Source organism: Pongo abelii, chromosome 8 (assembly GCF_028885655.2).
Source record: "Pongo abelii isolate AG06213 chromosome 8, NHGRI_mPonAbe1-v2.0_pri, whole genome shotgun sequence".
In the NCBI taxonomy this organism is placed as follows: Eukaryota; Metazoa; Chordata; class Mammalia; order Primates; family Hominidae; genus Pongo; species Pongo abelii.
The window spans coordinates 139,911,881-139,931,864 of record NC_071993.2 but is presented as its reverse complement, the minus strand read 5'-3'; the positions used below and the strand labels follow the sequence as shown (position 1 = coordinate 139,931,864).

General features: G+C 57.3%; 1 protein-coding gene across 5 annotated transcripts in view; it reads right to left on the bottom strand.

Annotated features, from left to right (window-relative positions):
• The window catches only part of INPP5A (inositol polyphosphate-5-phosphatase A), a 244,174-nt gene that overhangs the window by 48,819 nt on the left and 175,371 nt on the right, over nt 1-19,984 (bottom strand). For all 5 annotated transcript variants that reach the window (XR_008510733.2, XM_024253980.2, XM_054523088.2 and 2 more), the window contains 3 exons: nt 19,729-19,781; nt 17,632-17,751; nt 5,712-5,796 (listed from right to left, as the gene is read on the bottom strand). Coding sequence is in view for 4 of the 5 variants with exons in the window: in XM_024253980.2 (XP_024109748.1) it covers nt 5,712-5,796; nt 17,632-17,751; nt 19,729-19,781 (258 nt within the window). In the remaining variant the exon portion in view is untranslated. The remainder of the gene's footprint in view (nt 1-5,711; nt 5,797-17,631; nt 17,752-19,728; nt 19,782-19,984) is intronic.

Sequence of the window (19,984 nt, the reverse complement as noted above, 5' to 3'; positions counted from 1 at the left end):
AGCGCTTAGCTCCTGTGAGCTGTGGAATTTTACACACAGCTGACGACTGTGTTGATGATGCCAGGAGGGAAAAGCGGTCCTTATTCCAGAGGTGTGGCCTTCCCTTGACTGAACAGTCCTACAAAAACTCTACATTACACATCATTTTCCCTATTTTCCACTAGGCTCGCTTTACTTACATAGTAAACTGTGTGCAAAATGTAACGAAAGACTTTTGTCAAATGAACAGCCATGTAAACCGTGTGCAAAATGTAACGAAAGACTTTTGTCAAATGAACAGCCATGTAAACTGTGTGCAAAATGTAACAGCCATGTAAACTGTGTGCAAAATGTAAAGAAAGACTTCTGTCAAATGAACAGCCATGTAAACTGTGTGCAAAATGTAACGAAAGACTTTTGTCAAATGAACAGCCATGTAAACTGTGTGCAAAATGTAAAAGCCATGTAAACTGTGTGCAAAATGTAAAGAAAGACTTCTGTCAAATGAACAGCCATGTAAACTGTGTGCAAAATGTAACGAAAGACTTTTGTCAAATGAACAGCCATGTATCCACAGTCTTAAAGAGCCACGTGGGCAGGAAAACTCTCCAAACACTAATGCAAGGACCTTAGACACTTGCTGAGTAAACAATCCAGTTTAAAGCTATTCATTTTTCTTCCCATTCCTTTGCAAATGGCAGACAAACAGCGCAGAATAGTAAGACCCACGTCTGTCCAGTGTGAGGGCATTGTAAGCCAGGGCCTGGTAACTGCGTGGGCAGCCGCTGTCGTGGGCAGCGTCCTAGAGCCCAGAGACCAGGGTGGCCGGGCGTGTGCATGAGCCGTGGTGGGTGGAGGCCTCCCTGCTCCCAGGAATCTGCATCGCCACTGCCTGGGGTGCCGGGGGCTCCCCTGGGTGGCATCTACGTCTGTTGGGGACATGGTGTCCAATTCTGGTGCCACTTAGAAGGGACCTTTGCAGACAGAATCTGGATTTCCCACGAACGCCCCGGGCGTGCCTGGGTGATAATCACAGAGCACATGCGGCTTTCCTTCTGCCGGTTCGTGTGAACACTGAGTTCTGCACAGGAGGAAACCCTCACCAGAGACCAGCTCCCTCCCAAGCTGATCGCGGGGCTGGAGAGCCCCCACTCCCAGCAGACGCAACGGAGCCTCAGCCACCGCCTCCTGCGCGCCCTTCCTTGGTCCCCTCCTCATGTCTGACACCAACAAACGGCACCAGCGAAGAAAATCTGCTGCTGAAAACACCTGCGTCTGATATGGGACAGGGCGAGGTCACTTCCAGGGGCGTCTGATACGCAGGAGGGACGCGGCCACTCCCAGGGATGCCTGGTAAGTGGGAGGGGGAGCCTGATGCGCAGGAGGGACACCTGATATGCGGGAGGGGTGCCTGATATGCGGGAGGGGTGCGGTCACCTCCAGGGCCGCCTTCTCTGTTCTCTGACCTCTCACCTGGGGGAACCCAGGCCCGACTCTTCCCCGGGACTGTGCAGGGCTGACCACGCCACACTGTCCCATGTGAATGACCGCCATGTCTGCCAGGCAGCATGGAGACCCCACCCAGGGCCCACCTCAGGGCTGTGGTTCCGAGAACAGGGATGCAATGGGGAGCAGCTGAGCCCAAGCTAGCTGGAAGGCAAGTCTACAGGAATGTTCCTTCCCCGTGGTAGCCCCTGCACTGGTTGAAGGTCACCTGGTCTGTACTGTCCCGTGGAATAGCCACGCGGCTCTATCAGATCTGAATTATCAGATCTGAATTAAAATGAAATGAAACGAAAAATCGGGTTCCTGGGCTGCCCTCGGTGCTTGTTAGCCTCATGTCCTGGTGGCTGCCGCAGGGGCAGAGGGGAGGCAGCTTGCGGTCAGGCTCACAGCAGGGCACGCCGACGCGGGTGGGACTCCAGGACGCCACCTGGGTCAGCCAGGCCCCCAGGAGCTCTGCCGCGTTCCTGCTTACTGTTCCTTTGAGAAATCCGCTTGGGGCATGCAGAGGAGGTTCCAGGAAGACGGCAGTTTTCTTTCCCTTCCTGACTTATAGTCACCTCTGACGCTTCGACTGACAGGCAAGCCCCACACCCGCTGTCTTAACAAGCTGCACGCAGGAGCTGCTCTTTCCACACCCAGGATACCTCTCCACAGAGCTGAGTGGCTGGGGCTGCAGAGCGGCTGTGGAGCCTGCAGACAGGGCGTGAGGGACGGATGTGAACTGTCCTGCAGCAGGCAGCGCCCCCTTCCGCGCTGCCCATGCAGCCCCGGCCAGCACGTCCACCAGCCCACCCAGCTGCACTGGGTCTGTCACCCAACTCGCCCACGTGGCGCTGGCAAGCAGGACACCAGCGTGATGGGGGCGGAGGCAGATGGGTGGCAACGACGCACCCCGTGGAGCCCAGAAAGGGGCCTGGCCAGTCCAGGGCAGAGGGGCTGAGGGAAGACCAGGAGGTGGCAGGGAGAGCCCCACAGGGGCTGAGGACAGGGCAGCTGGACCTGCGCTGCTGGGCTCCATCTAAAACCAGCTACTGTGGGGGGACTGAGAGGAAAAACAGCGTTTCAAGTAACTCCTTGTCTGTTCCAATTACTGTGGATGGGAAAGTGATAAAAAACGGAGATGACTCAATTCCTGAAGGACGGGAGCTGGTGAGGCTTATGGTGGCGTGGGCGGCTCTCAGACACGGGTGCTCACTTGCCCTGGAGTGCTCCACCAGCCACTCGACCACGGCCTGGAGGTTCCTGAAGCTCTTTACTGACTCTCAGGAGAAAGTGGCAGTTTCTGGAGAACTGTTTATCACCAGTTCACAAAGTAAACAGCCCCTTAAGCACAGCCATTAGAATTCCCGTCCTCTGTAGTTTGATGTTTGAAGTTAAGCATGAAGGCTGCCGTGGAAGATCCCACTGGTTTATCAGTGATGGGAATCTTCGAACTCTGGCTTCAGGCCAGTGCCCTCCCCAGCACTGGCCCTCCGCGTGGACCCCTTCAGCAGGGCACCCTCCCCAGCACTGGCCCTCTGCATGGACCCCTTCAGCAGGGCACCCTCCCCAGCACTGGCCCTCTGCGTGGACCCCTTCAGCAGTGCAGAGGGCTGGGGCGAGGGCTCCTTTAGCGACAGCCTAACACGAACACGGAGGACGGGGCACAGGTGGGGGCGAGCATGGTCTTGCTTCTTCCTGGGTAAAACCCAGGCAGGTCCCAGACCTGAAACTGGAAGGTCTGGAGAGCCCACCGAGGCCCGGGAGGCAGTTCCCGCTCTGCACCCAGCCTCCTGGGCGGCGTCCAGGACACCAGGGCCATCTAGACCTGGGCGGGAGCTGCTGCGCTGTGACTGCCTGTGTGAGAGGAACTCTTTAAGAAACAGGACCGATTTTGGTGATCAAAAAACACTGCTGACAGTGACCCATGAGGATTGAGGGCTGTGTATGAAGGCAATTAGGGAGGCCTGAGGAGCAGGCCAGGCGACGCAGGAGAAGACGTGGCAGCCCCAGGCCGGCTCCCGAGGCCCCTGCACTGTTCTCCCGCCGCCCCTGCACTGTTCTCCCACCATGCCTCCTCTCATGGTCACATCCACACGCAAACCCCGGTGAGGTGCTTTCTTCCTTTTCTGCTCAGTAGAAAAAGCAAAGCCTTGCAGTCCTTCACAGGAGTTGCCCAACGCCCCACAGGACCCAGCGTCCAGGCCCCCCACGCCTGCCGAGACCAGAGCGGCCACGCGAGCCCCACAGGCCCCGGAGCCCAGGCTTCCCACTGCCCCCCACGCCTTGCGGTCACACGGCCCGGCCACCAGGCTCAGCAGCTGGCTCCCTTCACCAGGGAGGCTCCCGCGGCTGCTCCAACGCGTGCCTCACCACAGCCCTGACCCGGCCAGGACCAGCTGCCCTTTACTGTGACATTTGCTCTACCAGAAGGAAAAGGCCCTTTCCAAGCTCCCTGACCTTTCCCCAATTGCTGGGCGCCTGGGATTGATCGGCTTTGGTCTTTCGCGGGTTCTTCTTGACTTTCATCCTGGCCCCTCCCAGTCAGAGCAGGAAGTACTTATGTGCACTGTGGACTCACTGGCTCTCGAGTAACAGGTTAGAAATGAGCTCACTCAGAGACGTTCCAGACCTGCCGGAAGTGCCGCTTCCGGCCCCCTGCGGCTTGGCGGGAGTGGAGGAGGAGCCTCTGACAGGGCCCAGCCCTTGCTCCCGTGTCCCGGACAGCGTCGAACACAGGGACATGGATTCTAGCAAGGATGGGCACAACCCCTGCCCTCGAGCCCTCACCGAGCCTGTGGGATAGCAGGCCAGAGACCGATCCATTCGACAGCCTCTACGAGGAGAAAGGAAGCGTGGCAGCAGGAAGGAAAGGACTTCGGGGCCCCTGCTGGGGTGTGTGTGCTTTAAAAACTCCATGTGCTCCACAGCCCACCAAACGCAGAGGCCCTGCCTTCCTCCTCCACAGCCAGATGAAGTGATGCCTTGACCAGGAGCCACTGAACGTTTAGGCAACACCATCAGCACGGCCAAATGTTGACACACAGGCATGCAGTGAGGCCTTGTGGCGAGGTGCTGCCAGCTCAACCCAACGGAGGGTTTCGGGCACTCATTTCTGCCAACCACAAGAGACCCAGGATGATCAAAGCCAGCTCCGTCTGTCTTTCAGAAACAATGCCCTGCCACCGTTGGAAGATGAATATGTGTGGGTGTTTGGAACTGGAGACTAAAATGCGAAGATAACAGTCTCGGGGACCGCTGTGTCCCCGTCCGACTCACCGTGGCCCCATCCAACTCACCATGTCCCCGTCCGACTGACCGTGTTCCCATCCAACTCACCGTGTCCCCATCTGACTCACCATGTCCCCATCCGACTCACCGTGGCCCCATCCAACTTACTGTGGCCCTGCTGTGGGCTGTGAGCTCATGCCCAGCACCTGGAGGGGCCACCGGGGAGGCTGAGGGTGAGGGCAGCAGGGCCCGGGCGGGTGGGCAACAGGTGCTCCACCATTTCCCACACCGCCCTCTTCACAGCTGCCTGGGAAGTGGAATCCCAAGTCATGAAAACTGGGAGGGAGGACCCACAGCCAGCGTGGACTGGACCACAGAGAAACATCTGAGCCTAGAGGCCCATTTCCTGTCGGCGCCCAAGCTGCTGGTCCCCGGCCAGCCCGAACGCACACCCAGGAGCACCCAGGACCCCTGAGTTCCCACACCTAGGAGCACCCGGGACCCCGAGTTCCCCAGCGGGGGTGACGACTCGTTAACTCACGGAATAATGACTTTGCAGACAGAAAAGCACAATGTTTAAAACGGGCTCTGACAGTTTCTACGTGTGTTATGAGGAAAAATCGCTGAGATCAAGTTGGACAGTGTGAAGGAGCTGACACTCTGCAGAGGCTGCGGCTCTGCGGGCATCGAGGGGGCGGCACTGCGACGGCACTCCAGCAGCTCCTTGTGTGCCGACGGCAGAAGCCACAGGGCACAGCCCCACAGCACTGCCACACGCCATCTGGGGCAACCTTGAGGGCCCGTTCACCCCGGATTGCAACACGGATCCCGCATTCCAACCCAGATCCCTCTGTCGACAGCAAAACATGCTTCTTCATTGCAAGGTTTTGCCTTAAAAAGTGCATCCCGGGAGGCGGACGGCATTGAAAGTGCCAGTAAGGGGCCATGCTCCTTCCACTCTTTTCCTCAACATGGAGCAAGGCTGAGACCGGGGCGGGAGGGAAGCCAGCACCTACCTCCACGACGGACTTGGAATCCAGCCGGAAGTTGAAATCGCCAAACACAAAGTAGGAAACCTTCTCGAATCGCTGATCGATGATTCTGGAAAGAAAAAGAGGACTTGTTACCAAGGGTGCTGAAGCCGGCCAGCCCTCACGCCCAGCCCCGGCGCTCCTCCACGCTCCCCGTCCCCATACTCTCTGTTCTGTCACCTGCTGCAGGGGAACCTCGGTGGTTGCCTCTTTGGACCCCCAAAATTCAGCTCTGAGACCACCCCCAATACAGGTTCACTGAGCAGCGCTCAGCCCTCAGCAACACGGACACGCATGTGTTGCCAGCGACATTGAGGAAGAGGAAAGGCAGAGTCTCAGCTGCGTCCTCACCCACTGGGCCAGGGCAGCGTGAGAGCCTTACGCATGGAAAACCACAGCTGCCCCAAGAAGGGGAAAGAGCCGGACAAGGATGCCTGAATAATCCACCACAGACCAAATAATCCACCGCAGAGCTCAGGAAAGGCGGGAGGGAGACAGACGGGAGGAGGGACCGACAGTGGGAGGGAGATGGACGGGGAGGCGCATGCAGGTGAACGGGCAGGAACCGGAGCCCCCGCTCTCTCCTCCCAGACAGGGATGTCCCCTCAGACCTGTTTTGAAGGTTTACATGATCCCTACTCGGACGTTTCAAAGTGAGAGGGTAACAGTGGCTGCATACGTGTGTGTACATTTTTAGCCAGGTACAGCTTTACTCAAGAAAAATTCTTCCTCATATTTTCAATCAATCACAATCAATTTCCTAAAGGTTTTTCCACTGCGGCTTCCCTTACAGATATAAGCCTGTAAAAAGATCTCAGAAACCGCCAACTCACTCAAACCCCAAATCTCCCCTCAGCGGCTCCAGTCAGTAACGCCGTGAACTGCTTGCTTTCGAGGAGAGCAAGGCACTCGACCCTTCTGGTGTGAAAGCAATGCGAGAACCTTTGCAATGTGGCATTGGCCACCAAAACCATCAGTGGAACAGAAACATGTCATCTGTAGACAAAAAAAGGAAATACTCTGGTTGCCAAATTTCCTAATTTCACAGCCCGGAGCCAGGTGGGGCTGCCAGGGCAGGGGCAGGCAGCACAGAGGCTGCCCATCCAAGTACACTGCATTTGGAGATAATAAACTCAGGTTATTAGCCAGGCAAAAGTGAGAGCTTCCAATCAGGTTAACCGTAGGTGTGCACAGCTGTCCACAGGCAGGGAGTGCCAGCCCGGGTAGGTCACTGCTGGGAGCACTGTGCCCTCCTGGAGCTGGGGACAGGGGCATGAGGGGCACGGCAGGGCCCAGTGGGATGAGGCCGGGAGGCAGGGGGCCCGACCAATCACTAACTCAGCCTTTTCCAGCTTGATCCATTCGCTTGAGAAGTAGAAGAATCTGCAAGTGAGCAGATGGTCTCCCGCTTCCCAGTTCTTATGTGGTCTTGTTCTGCGTTGCCTCGCCGCCGCTGCTGACACCTCCACCCTCAGGTTGGAGAGCCAAGTGGCCGTGAGGCACCAGCCGGGGCCACCAATGGCCGCGGACCCGCCCGGCACTGTCCAGGGCCTTCAGACCAGAGCGAGGGAGGACGGAGCATCCGTGCAGGTGACACTTTCATGACTGAGTGTGGGTGGAACCATCACCACTGTATTTCACTTTGGCTATGGAGCGTAGGAGTTCATTTCCGTCTTAACTTGCACACCCTCAATATTTTTAAATCTACGCATCGAAATTTGCATTTTCTCCCGATTTCATCTGTTCACAGCCTGCTGTTCTCTTTGGTTCCTGGCCCTTTCTCTTTGAATTCCAGGGGTCTCCCCGTGAGTTCTGGAGAGTAACCCCTGTCTATGGTGAATATGGCGTGTGCTCCTGCTGGCCTGGGGCTGGCCTTTCCGTTTTGCCCTTGGTGGCTTCTGTCACGCAGAAGTTTTAATTTCCATATAGTCACATGTATCAGTTTCCCCTGTGGCTGAGACGCCTGCCCCAGCCCCCACGCGGGCATGAAGCCCCCACCTTCATCTTTATGGCAGAATTTTAAGGGTTATCCTTTAATCCATCCGGAATTAAGGTGTAGAGCAGGGATCTAAGTTTATCGATTTCCCAAGTGGATGGTCAATTGATCGGCACCATTTATTCAACGTGTCCCGTCCTCCCACCAAGTCTGTATCACAACACAACATTCCCAACGGCATGGGTCTTTTTGAGACAATCTATTCTTTTCTGCAGATCTTTCAAAAAATCAATTCCGGCATGCTTTTAATTAGTACAACTTTTTATAGGGAAGTCCTTCTTGTTGACAGTTCTTTAAAAAATGGTCCCAGCTATTTCATGCTCCTCTTGCCTGTTAATTGCTATAGCTTGGCTTGGCAAAGCCCACAAAAGTCTTGTTTACCTTTTTAATTGGAATTCCTTCCATTTTAGGTTAAATCTCAGTTGTAACAAGTTTGATCTATTCTGGTGTGATTTGCTTAAAAGAGCCCCAAGCTCTGCCCAGGAGAAAGGGAAGCGCTTGCTGTGTCCCATGAGCACAGAAAGCTCGGAGGGTGCGTGGAGGAAGACAGAGGGCTCCGCGCTCTGAGTCCCCAGGAGAGCGGCAGCTCGGGGCACAGAGGCTCCCGAGGGAGGGCGGCAACGCCCACCGGCCAGCGGGCAGGATGCAGCCAGCCAAGCCCAGGTGTAGGCGAGACCGCAAGATACCAAAGCCATCCCCACATGGCCAAGCATCTGTGCGCCGTCGCAGGAACAGACGCGACCGTCACTTGGCTAAACAAACAGCAGAACCCTGACAGAACAAACTCTAATGAGCTCCCCAGTGCGGAGAGAGGAAACGCGGCCTCCCGGGCTGGCCCTCAGTCCACTGACCGAGTTTCCTCTCTCAGTACTCTGGGGTGCCGCCTCACAGGAGGCCCTGCCCGGGCTGGGCTGCTCCTTCTTCCCAAGAAAGCCGCCAGGTGACGCACCAGGTGGGCCTGCAACACCCTGGAGACGCAGTGTCATCTTCCTGTCTGGAATCCCGCAGGATCATCATTAAAACCCTCAACTGGATCACACTTCCTCGCCCTGCTCTGCTGACAGAACAGCCTGAGCCCATTAATAACAGCAGCTGCCTCTAAAGGGTGCACGGCGGCTGCAAGACGAAGGGGCTGTCACGGCCGAGGCAATCACCTGAGTGCCAGCCCCGCTGCCCTCCCAGAGCTCACTTTCAATTTCAATATAGTGCCATTTGGAGCAGGAGAAAAAAAACAGTTGCTCTAAAATTAATTACCTTGTCAGTAGCTATTATGATTAAAACGTAGGCCCACATCAATATCATGTGCCTAATTCAAAAAGAGAATTACAAGAAGAGCCATAAAAATCAATTTTTTAGGCCTTGAAAATGGGTGTCTCTCTCTGTTTTGACAAGTGGTCTCATTACGCGGCGGAGGCACTGGGAGGAGGGGCTGCCTCGTCGTCCCAGCAGCTGCTCCACCGCAGGGGCCTGGGGGGCTCGTCTGCGTGTCTCCAGGACAACTGTGACCCCACGACACTGCAGATTAAAGACACAGGGAGAATCACGGGTTGAACATTTCGAATTACATTTCCAACAGCGGGCGCTTCCCTAACACAGCAGTGGGAACCTGGCGCAAGGCTGCTGGGGCCTGGGACACTGTGGGAGGCCCCAGGGTAACAGGGCAGGCAGCGGGAGAGCGTCATTGGCAGTCCCACTGGGGCCCTAAAAAATATCAGACTCGAATGGGGCTAGTTTTTTTCCCCCATGGAGCTAGTGCAGTGTGGGAAGCAAACTGGCCGTGAGACATTCATCCAACCAGGACACCTAACTTGCTAGGAGTTGGTTTTTTTCCTTCTTTCCTTTTTTATTTTTTAACCACTGAAAGCAACGGTAGCTGAAACCTTTGGCACTGTACTTTTAAAGGCCTAGGTTGTGTACAATTGGGAATCTATTAAAATTGGTTTGTTTCTCTGCTATGGTAGGGACCACATTCTCTGATCAAACAACTTTACATAACCAAAAACATCAACAGTATAAAATTACTACAACTACTGAGAATATTTTAGTTACTTAATCACTTTAAAAGTTTCTCTTAATAATCATGAACACCTCATTGCATGGTTCATCGCAGATGTATTTAAGCCACTTTAAATAAACTCATCCCCCCAAAATAAACACACCAGCCTGTTTATTTTTACCTTCCTAGAAACTGCTGGACTATCTTTCATGACTTCACTTTTTATTCCACCCACTGTGAGCTCTGCCCCCGGGAAGCCTCAAGCCCTCAGGGTGAATCTCCCAGCACCACAGACCCCGGCAAGATGGCTGCCTATGGCGCCCTCAGACAGAACCCAGGCACCACGTAACCTGTGAGACAGCCACCTAAGGCGCCCCCAGACAGAACCCAGGCACCACAGAACCCGCGAGACAGCCGCCTAAGGCGCCTCCAGACAGAACCCAGGCACCACAGAACCCGCAAGACAGCCACCTAAGGCGCCTCCAGACAGAACCCAGGTACCACAGAACCTGCAAGACAGCCGCCTAAGGCGCCTCCAGACAGAACCCAGGTACCACAGAACCTGCAAGACAGCCGCCTAAGGCGCCTCCAGACAGAACCCAGGTACCACAGAACCTGCAAGACAGCCGCCTAAGGCGCCTCCAGACAGAACCCAGGTACCACAGAACCTGCAAGACAGCCGCCTAAGGCGCCTCCAGACAGAACCCAGGTACCACAGAACCCTGAAGACAGCCATCTAAGGCACCTCCAGACAGAACCCAGGTACCACAGAACCCGCAAGACAGCCGCCTAAGGCGCCTCCAGACAGAACCCAGGTACCACAGAACCCTGAAGACAGCCATCTAAGGCACCTCCAGACAGAACCCAGGTACCACAGAACCCAGGCACCACAGAACCCGCAAGACAGCCATCTAAGGCGCCCCCAGACAGAACCCAGGTACCACAGAACCCTGAAGACAGCCTAGGTCTAAGGCACCTCCAGACAGAACCCAGGTACCACAGAACCCGCAAGACAGCCGTCTAAGGTGCCCAGACAGAACCCAGGTACCACAGAACCCTGAAGACAGCCGTCTAAGGCTCCTCCAGACAGAACCCAGGCAGATGGCAGGATGTGCTGAAGCAGCAGGGTCAGCCTCAGGGCTAGCAGAGCCCCCAAAGCGCCTGGGGCAGCCAGGCTGCTCACTGGGTGGAGTCACAGCAACCACTGCGCTTGAGGAAGCTCCTTCACCAACCCACTGATCCCCAGTGCCGCACCCAAAGGCCCCCTGACTTCCCCACCCAGTAAGTCCCAGCCTCGGCGCCCCAACCCTTTAGGGGCCAGCACCTGAGGTCACGGGGGGTGGGGGAGGGAGGCGGGGCCCTGATGCAAGAGGATGGGTGTTCTTGTAAAAGAGGAAGACACCAAAAGCTCACCCTCCCTCCCTCCCTCCCTCCACCACGTGAGGACGCAGTGAGGAGGCGGCCGTCTGCAAGCCATCACCAGACCTCAGATCTCAGACTGAGAACTAAGTTCAGCTGTGAAGCCCCGCCCCGGAGTTGTGTTGCGGCGGGAGGGGCTGAGATGGTCCCCGGGCCTCAGCCTCAGGGCTGGGGGCATCCTGGGCCCCAGCAGCATGTGCCTTCTCAGTGTCTGGCACCTTTTAAAGCCCACACTCCCTTCGATGAGTCCATCCCCACATCAGGTGCTCTCGGGCGGAGTCGTGCGGGGAGCCCCGTGCAGGGCAGCAGAAGGGCTGTGCAGGGCTCTCCTTCGGCAGCCGCCGCTCTCATGCTCTCCACATGGAGCATCACCATTTTACTTTTGTTCTTCTCACTCTGAGACCCACCCTCTCAAACTCTGCTCGGACACCGCCATAAACCACAAAAACTGGTGCGGCACAGAAGTGCCTCAACCTCCAGGACCCCCCACTCCTCTCCAGCTAGCAGAAAACACAACACCAAGGGCTGAGATGCCAGTGGTGACGCTGGGGTTCAGGGTGTGGAAAGGACCAGCGGGAGTGGAGACACACGGCCCCCACGGCCCAGCACAGGTATCGTCCTGTCTGCCACCGAAGGGCCAGGAACCACCCAAAAGCTCTCCAGACAGCCGGCAGCGAGTCCCATGACCGAGCACCGTGGCTGGAGCTCGCGGAGACGTCCGGCAGACTCCGTTCACATGATGCTGGACATGTTGGTCACAGGCGCTGACATGTGTAAAGACATAAACCACACACACACGTCACGGCAGTGTCGATGCTTGCCTCCACGTTGGCACATAACAAAAGCACAGAAACATCCGTGCCTGTGTCACAAGAGGCCAGAAAGCCGCAAAGGAGCGACAGGTGCTGAATTCAGGCTGATGCTGCGGGCCAGGATAGGGTTCAGGATGGAGGACGGGGCACCTGCGGGTCCACATGGTTTGTTTCTTAAGGAAAGGAAACATGCGGAGAACGCGCAGAGTGCATGGCCGGGTGCAGGCGCTGCCCCTGCATCTGCATAGCGGCACCGCCTTTCTCGGCGCTTGACTCCATGTTCAACAAAACGAAGATCGCAGCCCACGGATCAGCTGAGGCACAGGTGAAAGGAGCCCCTCTTGCCGGGCAGCAGTGGACCGACCATGCCCTGGAGAGGCTAAGGCGAGACAGAGGCAGCAGGCTTCGCAGCGGCGGACGGCAGAGGGCACGGGCTTGTGCTGCCAGGAGTCCCGGGCACGCGGAGGGACGCCACAGGGTGCCTGGTGGGCTCCGCAGACACATGACCTCGGCCACCCTGAGGTCTTCGAGCCCGAGAAAGCCTGATCGGGAGGAGCCCACGACCAGCAAGAACCTGAGAGATGTTCTCCGAGGCCAGCGGGAGTGTGAGGAGTGCGAGAACCAGCCCTGTGGCCAGGAGCGCTCAGGGTGACCCAGATCTTTAATGCCGAGTTTGCCTTTGCCTGGAGACACAGCAGCTTTTCTTTACTGGCTGCACAGCAAGGCAAGTTCTGGGAACGTCTAAAGAGAAACATTTAGGTTGGGGGCTCTTTGAGCGGCTGACAGCTAACTGATGGCCTTCCATAAAGCCACAAAGCGGGGCTGGGGGTGCGGGCATCTCATCGCCTCTCCCTGGGAAACTAATTGCTTGGAATTGTTCAGAAGAACATTATTTTTCTGGCAATCATTTCCTTTGAATGCCCAAAATGAGCATGAAACAACTCTTTTGACTGGACATAAAAGTTAAATGTCCCAATGTTGATCAAATTAACTTCAGCGCCATGACAATGGACTGTATTTGTGAGAAAATAATGGGGGGACAAAGGGGTGCTTTATGCCGAGATTTCACAGTTGTAATGTAAAATGTTTCTGTTGAACTAGGCCAGGCCACATTTCAGAGGGGAGACAAAGAGTCCCGTCACTTATGGGAAAATCTCTCTTCCAGCTGAGGGCTCAGGAAGGTTTCAGGACGCCTCAGTGGATGGTGCCTAGGAAGGCTGACGTGCACCTCTGGCTCAGCCCCCAGATGCCCCCCAAGGGCTGACCTATGTGTCCAGGAGAGAGACCGGGGCTGCCCCCAACATGGGCTGAGTGCTCGGCGCCTCCCAGAGCCACACAAGGGTGTGCACAGCCCGGCCTTGCCAGGGTCCAGGACCCCAGCCCGGCACAGACGCTGCCAACACCTGCCCACAGCCTGATACTCTTCACTCATTAGGGATTTGACTTCTTTTTAAACTTCTCATAACAAGAGGTTGACAGCAACAATTTCAAAAATTACACACAAAAAAGTACAGGTTCGCATCTGTGATAAGAAGTCCAGCGGAGCCCTGTGACCGGCCGTGGTGGTGGCAGGCACCCCGCAGCACTCGCCCTGGGGCCAGTTCTGAAGACTTAACTCGGAGCTTGTCTCTCAGTTGTTTTACAATCATCTTCCTACTCTGGAATGCGTTTAGGTTTAGAGAAACGGCGAGAAGGTCCTACGGTGCCTCTGGGTTTTAACCCGGCCGGCATCCTCCTCCAGGGCTGGGACCTGCCCTCCCTCCTGGGCCTGGTGCTGCTGGCCCCGCAGCTGATATGGGACACGGACCAGGTAAGCTGCGCAGGGAGATTAAACCAGGAAGAGGCTGCAGGAGCCTCCTCGCTGTCTCCCTGCGGGGCAGACAATGTGCGCCCGGTTCCCAACACCCTGAATGGGGCCCCGTTGGTGGCAGCGTCCATTCAGAGGCCGCGCGGCATTGTCCTGCCCGATCCGCACAGCAGAATACGGTCTGCTGGTGGCTGCCAAGAGGTTAGCAGCCGCGGTGAAAGGGCGGCCCATTGTTCCCGACTCCGACAGAGCCGCCCTTTGTGCTGCGCGGCCCGCCCCACGCCGCGGAGGTCCGGATCTGCGGTTGGCTGAGCGCGCCACAGGAGCCATTCATGGGAATGCAGAGACGCAGAAAAGTGGCCCAAAAGCCCAAAGGCTGCTTTCTTGAGGCCGCGGAGCCATGGCAGCGAGGGGCAATGACACATTTTAATGCCATGCCATGCTGACAACCTAACCGCTGTCACCAAGACCCAACAGCAGACACGGCAGGGCCCTCCCTGCTCCTGGGCTCCGTGGGAGGTCCCCGAGACGCTTGGTGCCTGCAAGCCCAGGGCTGATCAGGCAGGAAGAACCGCGCCGCTCCTGTGGGTGAGGCCCTTCTCCCTGGGCGACTGACATGCTGTCCAGGGAGGGCGCCCAGGGCACAGGCGGTCATCAGTCACTTTGTCGCTGACAAGCCCCAGGCCTCCATCCCCCACCTGTGCTGCTTCCCCACAGTGGGCGGTTGAGAGCACAGTCCCCAGGCTCAGACCGGTCCCTGCCTCGGTGTCAGCGCCAGCTCCAGAGATACTCGGGAGGCCGGACAGGTCCCCTGCAGAGGGTGTGGCCGTGCACAGGGCTGAGGGCCGGCCTCAGTGCGTGGCCACGAGCACAGCAGCACCCAGGCCTCGCAGTTGCCACCCTCTCCAGGACCAGGCTAGTGGCAGGGGACCAGGGCTCCATCACTCTGGAGACAGAGGTCAGGGGCGGTCAGAGGGGATAAGGGGCCACGCCTCAGGGCCCTCAGCAAGGGCCAGATGCGGAGGAGAGCCAAGGCCATATACCTGCTAATAACAGCACAGGGATGGGAGCCCAGCCCAGACTCCTTGTGCAGAGCCCTGTGGGGAACCCGGGAGGATCGTGAAGGCGGCAGGCAAGGAGCCACGCAGGCCACACTCACCACAGCAGCAGACGGAGCCAGCATTCAGCAGGAGGGGCCCCGCCGGCTCCAGCTCCCCCTGGAGCAGCACCTACTGGAGAATGCAGCCTTCCACCCCTTCCTCAGGATGCACAGTGCTATGACAGGTACACACTTATGTGCACACGCACCCACACCTGTACACCTACACACACGTGTGCACACCCACACCTGCACACATACAAGTGCACACACCCACAAATGCACACACACTCACACCCGCACACACACATACACATGCACTCCACACACCCACAACCTGCATGCACATGTACCCACATGTACCTACACACATATCCAGACCCACGTGCACATGGTCCCCCCACATGCACACACACCTTTACACACACCCACACACACACGCATACACCCTAGCACACATGCATACACCCTAGCACACATGCATCCACACAGATCCACATGCACCCACACACGCCCACACCCATGCATGCACACACCCACACACCCACGCACACACCCATAGGCACATGCACACCCACAGGCCTACACATCCACACATGTACCCCCAAACACACAAGCGTACACATATGCACCCATACGAGCCCCCACACACGTACACATGCATCAGTGCACCCCTGCACACATGCACACACCCAAATATGCAGACACATGCACTTACACACCTACACACGCATACACCTGCACTCACATGCACCCACACATGCATATACCCACACTCACATGCACACACACATGCATACACCTGCACACACATGCACCCACACACCCACGCACACACACCCACACTCACATGCACCCACGCAAGTGCACTCACACGTGCCCACATGTGCACACACAATGCAACCCCCCACACCCCTGCAAGCGTGCACACACCCAAATAGACATGTACCCACACATATCCATACCACACGTGCACCCACACATACCCACACAAGCGTGCACACACATATGTATGCACTCATGCACCCACACATGCACACACAAGCATCCACACACAAATGCACACACATGCACACACGAACACACACACACGCAGATGTGCGCACACCCACACAAACCCCACAAGCAAATGTGCATACACTCACATGCATATACGTGTGCACACACACAATGACATACATAATTGCATGCACACACGGTGTGCACACTCACAGGCATGCACACATGCACAGGCACACACATGCACACTGAACACTATCCTTACAAGGCGCTGTTAGGAGGCAGGGACCTGCTGGCTGCTGTTCTCCTTCATAACCCCACCTGCCTCAGGGACCCCTCAGGACACACGTCTTGCTTGGGGAGAAATGTGCTCCACACAGTCCCCAGGGGTTGCCTCTCATAGGACTCTCCCACTCCTGCTCTTGAGAATCTGATGGCGCTGGTCACACACCACACATGACTCTGGGGCAGGGGGGGCAGGGGGGCAGGGGCCCCACCCACGTCCCCCTCCACATGGACTGCTCCTCCCACTGTCTTCCCCAGGAAGCCTCCCAGAGGCTCAGAGGGTACCAGGCCCTGCCCAGCCTCCTCCCTCTCTGGGTCCAGACCTCAGTGCCCGCCAATCCCTGCCTCTGCCTGTGCAGCCCCAGGCAGTTGTGACTGCCCCAGGGACGGTGGTGGCCTGGGAATGATGCAGTTATTCTGCTCTGCACAAGCCCAGGCTGAGACAGGTGTGGGTGGGAGGGAACCGGCCCCGGGAACAGAAGGTCGGCGTCTGAGGATGCTAGCTGCTGGAAGGCGGGTGAGGCGCAGGGCAGCTCCAGGCCCTCGCACGCTTACTCGGGAGTGTAACTCGGCATTCTGCACACACGGGGGCTGGGCGGGGGCTCAGGTCAGGAGCCCTCTAGGGAGCAGAATGGGGTTCAGGTGGAAATCAGGGACCACCCTGGGGCGGAACTGCTGGTCTCCGGCCTGTGTTCATCACTGCTGCAAGCCCAAGCTGACAGAGCACTGTCTTGTCAACCACGGGGATGCTGGCGGGAAAGGTTTCCATGAGAGGCCTAACTGGAATGGGCAGAGAATAAACCCAGACTGCCTGGCTGTGGGGCCTGAGCTTCAGCAAAAGGCCCAGCTGTAGATGGGGAGGGACGCAGGTCCCAAGATCAGACACATCCCACCAATGGGGGTCCCCTGCTTCCCAGTGACAGCCCGTCATCTCCACAGCATCACCGGTGGAGCAGCCTGGAGCACTGGGGAGCAGGGGCCCAGGCGCAGGTGGAGGTGGCCCCCACGCTCCCACTGACTCTTCAGTGTCCTATTCACCTCCCACCACAGTACCCCATGGCACTGTTTTCTTATCTTTCCCACAAAAAAAGTGAGAGGGAAAGTGAAGCCATCCCCATCCAAGTCCACGGTGAGGGTGCAGCTCCAGCCTGTGGACAGGGCTCAGGGGCTCTGCCACCTCCACGGGTCAACTCCAGTAAGGGCCATCGGCAAATCGGCAAGCGCAGAGCAGAGTGTGCCTCCCAGAGCGGGCACAGCCTTTCCCAGTGGCCAACAGGGTGGGTGGACACACCAACCTGCCTATCCACCTACCTGCCCACCCACACCTACCTCCCCACCCATACCTATACCTGCCCAGCACACCTACCTGCTCACCCACACCTACCTCCCCACCCATACCTATACCTGCCCAGCACACCTACCTGCTCACCCATACCTACCTCTCCATCCACACCGACCTGCCCACCCCACCTACCTGTCCACCCACACCTACCTGTCCAGCACGTAGCCCAGGGCCTTGTGCCGGATTCCCGAGTACACGGAAGGGCTTGTTTCCCAGGCGACCAGATTGGAAGCATCATGGAAAAGATGGATATTCACCAAGTCAAAGGCACTACAACCAAAAGAGAAAAGGACACGTCACCAAGGGCCGGAGCCACCGGGTCACACCTCGTTCTCCCAAGGAGTCCCGGGAAGATGAGACCTGCACCGGCCTCCGCCGTGCGGAGCCACCTGAGGCCGGGCACCTGTCCAACCACCTGTCTTCCGACAAGGCCAGAGAACAGGAAACCTCCAGTGAAGTCTGGATACGTCTTTACAAATGCAGTTACTCTGGGCAACTAAAAAATGAGCTACTTTTCTTTAAAGAGAAAAACTTACAGGTGACTATGGAAACTCTCCCTGATGGCTAAGCTAAGAGGAAGGGCCACCCCTTAGCCTCAGCTGATGCTGCCCAGGGCTGCCGGCTGCACCCATCGGGGACCCTGTAAGGCAGGGTCGGGGGCACAGGGACAGGCACTAAGAGTGCTTCATTTCACTCCCAAAGGGAAGGCCCTTGGGAAGCCCCATGGGCCGGCTGTGGGCCTCCAGGCACGTGGACTCGACAAGGCCTGATCAAGGCCTGAGCCTCTGTCACACTGCAGGGGACCCTCAGCACCTTCAGCTGGCAAGGACGTGTCCCCTCACCAGGGGAGGTCAGTGCAGGGTTGGCATGGTCTGGACACTGTCCCACAAAGCCCTCACTGCCTGCATGTCCTCCACAGGCTCCAAGACCCAGCCCTCTCTCCCTACCAGGAGGCGCCAGGAATGAGTGTGTGCAGCGGCCTTGCCCTCCTCCAGCCTGTGGCCCAGCTGCCACAATGACCCCCGTGACGCTGCCTGGTGAACGTGCCCTGCGTGCCCCCACACCATGCCAAGGCTGTTCCCTGTGACCAACAGCAACGGGCAGCCTGCAGCCTGCACTGCCTGGGGTGGGCACGGGAGGCGGCTCCTCAGCTCCCTCTGTCCTCCACCTCCCTCTTCTTCCTCTTTCTCTCCCCCTCCTTCCTCCCTCCTCCTCTCTTCCCCCTCCCCATTCTCCTCTCCTACCCTTCTCTCTCACTCTTCTCCCACCTCCTTCTTTTCCCCCTCCCCCTCCCCTTCCTTCCCCCACCCCCTCCTCCTCCCTCTCCTCCCCCCTCCCTCCCTCCATCCCCCTCACTTTCTGGACTCTTGCTCCTCCTGGGGATGTCCTGCCCTGAGCAGCCCCACGGAGAGGCCCGAGGGGGAGGGGCAGAAACCCCTGCCCACAGCCCCAGTGAGCTTGGAGATGAGTCCTCTGGAAGCCCCAAGGTGACCAGGGCCAGAGCCCCAGAAAAGCCACTCCTGGGTCCTGAGACACTCACAGCCATGACCTCGTATGTGTTTTTTAAAGCTGCTAAGTTTAGGGCGATCTGTTACATAGCAGCAGATAACTGAGCAGCAAAGTTTTGGAAAATCCATGAAAAGAAAATAAAAACAGTATTCAAATGAGATGTGATGGCTGGAGGGACAGGTTGGGGAGCCACCTGGAAGCCACCTTAGGAAAGCAGGTAACAGGTTTCTGTTTCTCATCATGCACAAAAGGTGGGGCGGCGCTATCGAGAACATGTTCACAGCAGAAAGGCCGGGCCGGAGGATACGTGGATGAGACACAGGCTCTGCTACGTCTGTGCTCGGTCTGCTGGTGGACCAGGCTGCCAGGCGGCGCTTATGCCGTCTCACTGGGCAGCCATGGGGCCCCAGTACTAGGGGGCCTCCCTGCTGACTTCTCTGTGCAGCAGGCTCTGGCTGGCGGAACTCTCCAGCTGTGGGGAGGAACCGGGGCCGTCACTGTGTCTCCATTGGCACTGGGCACCCAGATGTCTGACTTACAGGGAACAGTGACAATGCTCCGAATGCATCACCGTGAACAAAAAAGGTCAGAGTGGCAGGTGGGGGTCAGGCAGCTGGGGGTCCTCATGCAAAATCAGTAGAGCCTCCAATGAGGTGTGTGGAACACGCCGCTTGTGCAAGATATAAAAGGGTAAGAAACGTTATGGAAATTGACAAAGCACAGAGAAACACCACGTACCAGTCTGCAATGCACCACCTTGTCCGGATGAAGCCTTTTCTTGACCATTTGCACTGAAAAATAAACACGTCACACAAATGAGCCGGAGTAAGCGGGCAAGAGCAACACGTGAGTCCCGCACACCTAAGGGACACAGGAGATGCTTTCCAAACAGAAAACAGCAGGGCTCTTCCAGCACCGATGGCGCCCCACTAAAGAGAACTGAGCTGTGCACCTATCCTCAAGTGGGGCTTCACACAGAGATGCCTGCAGGGGC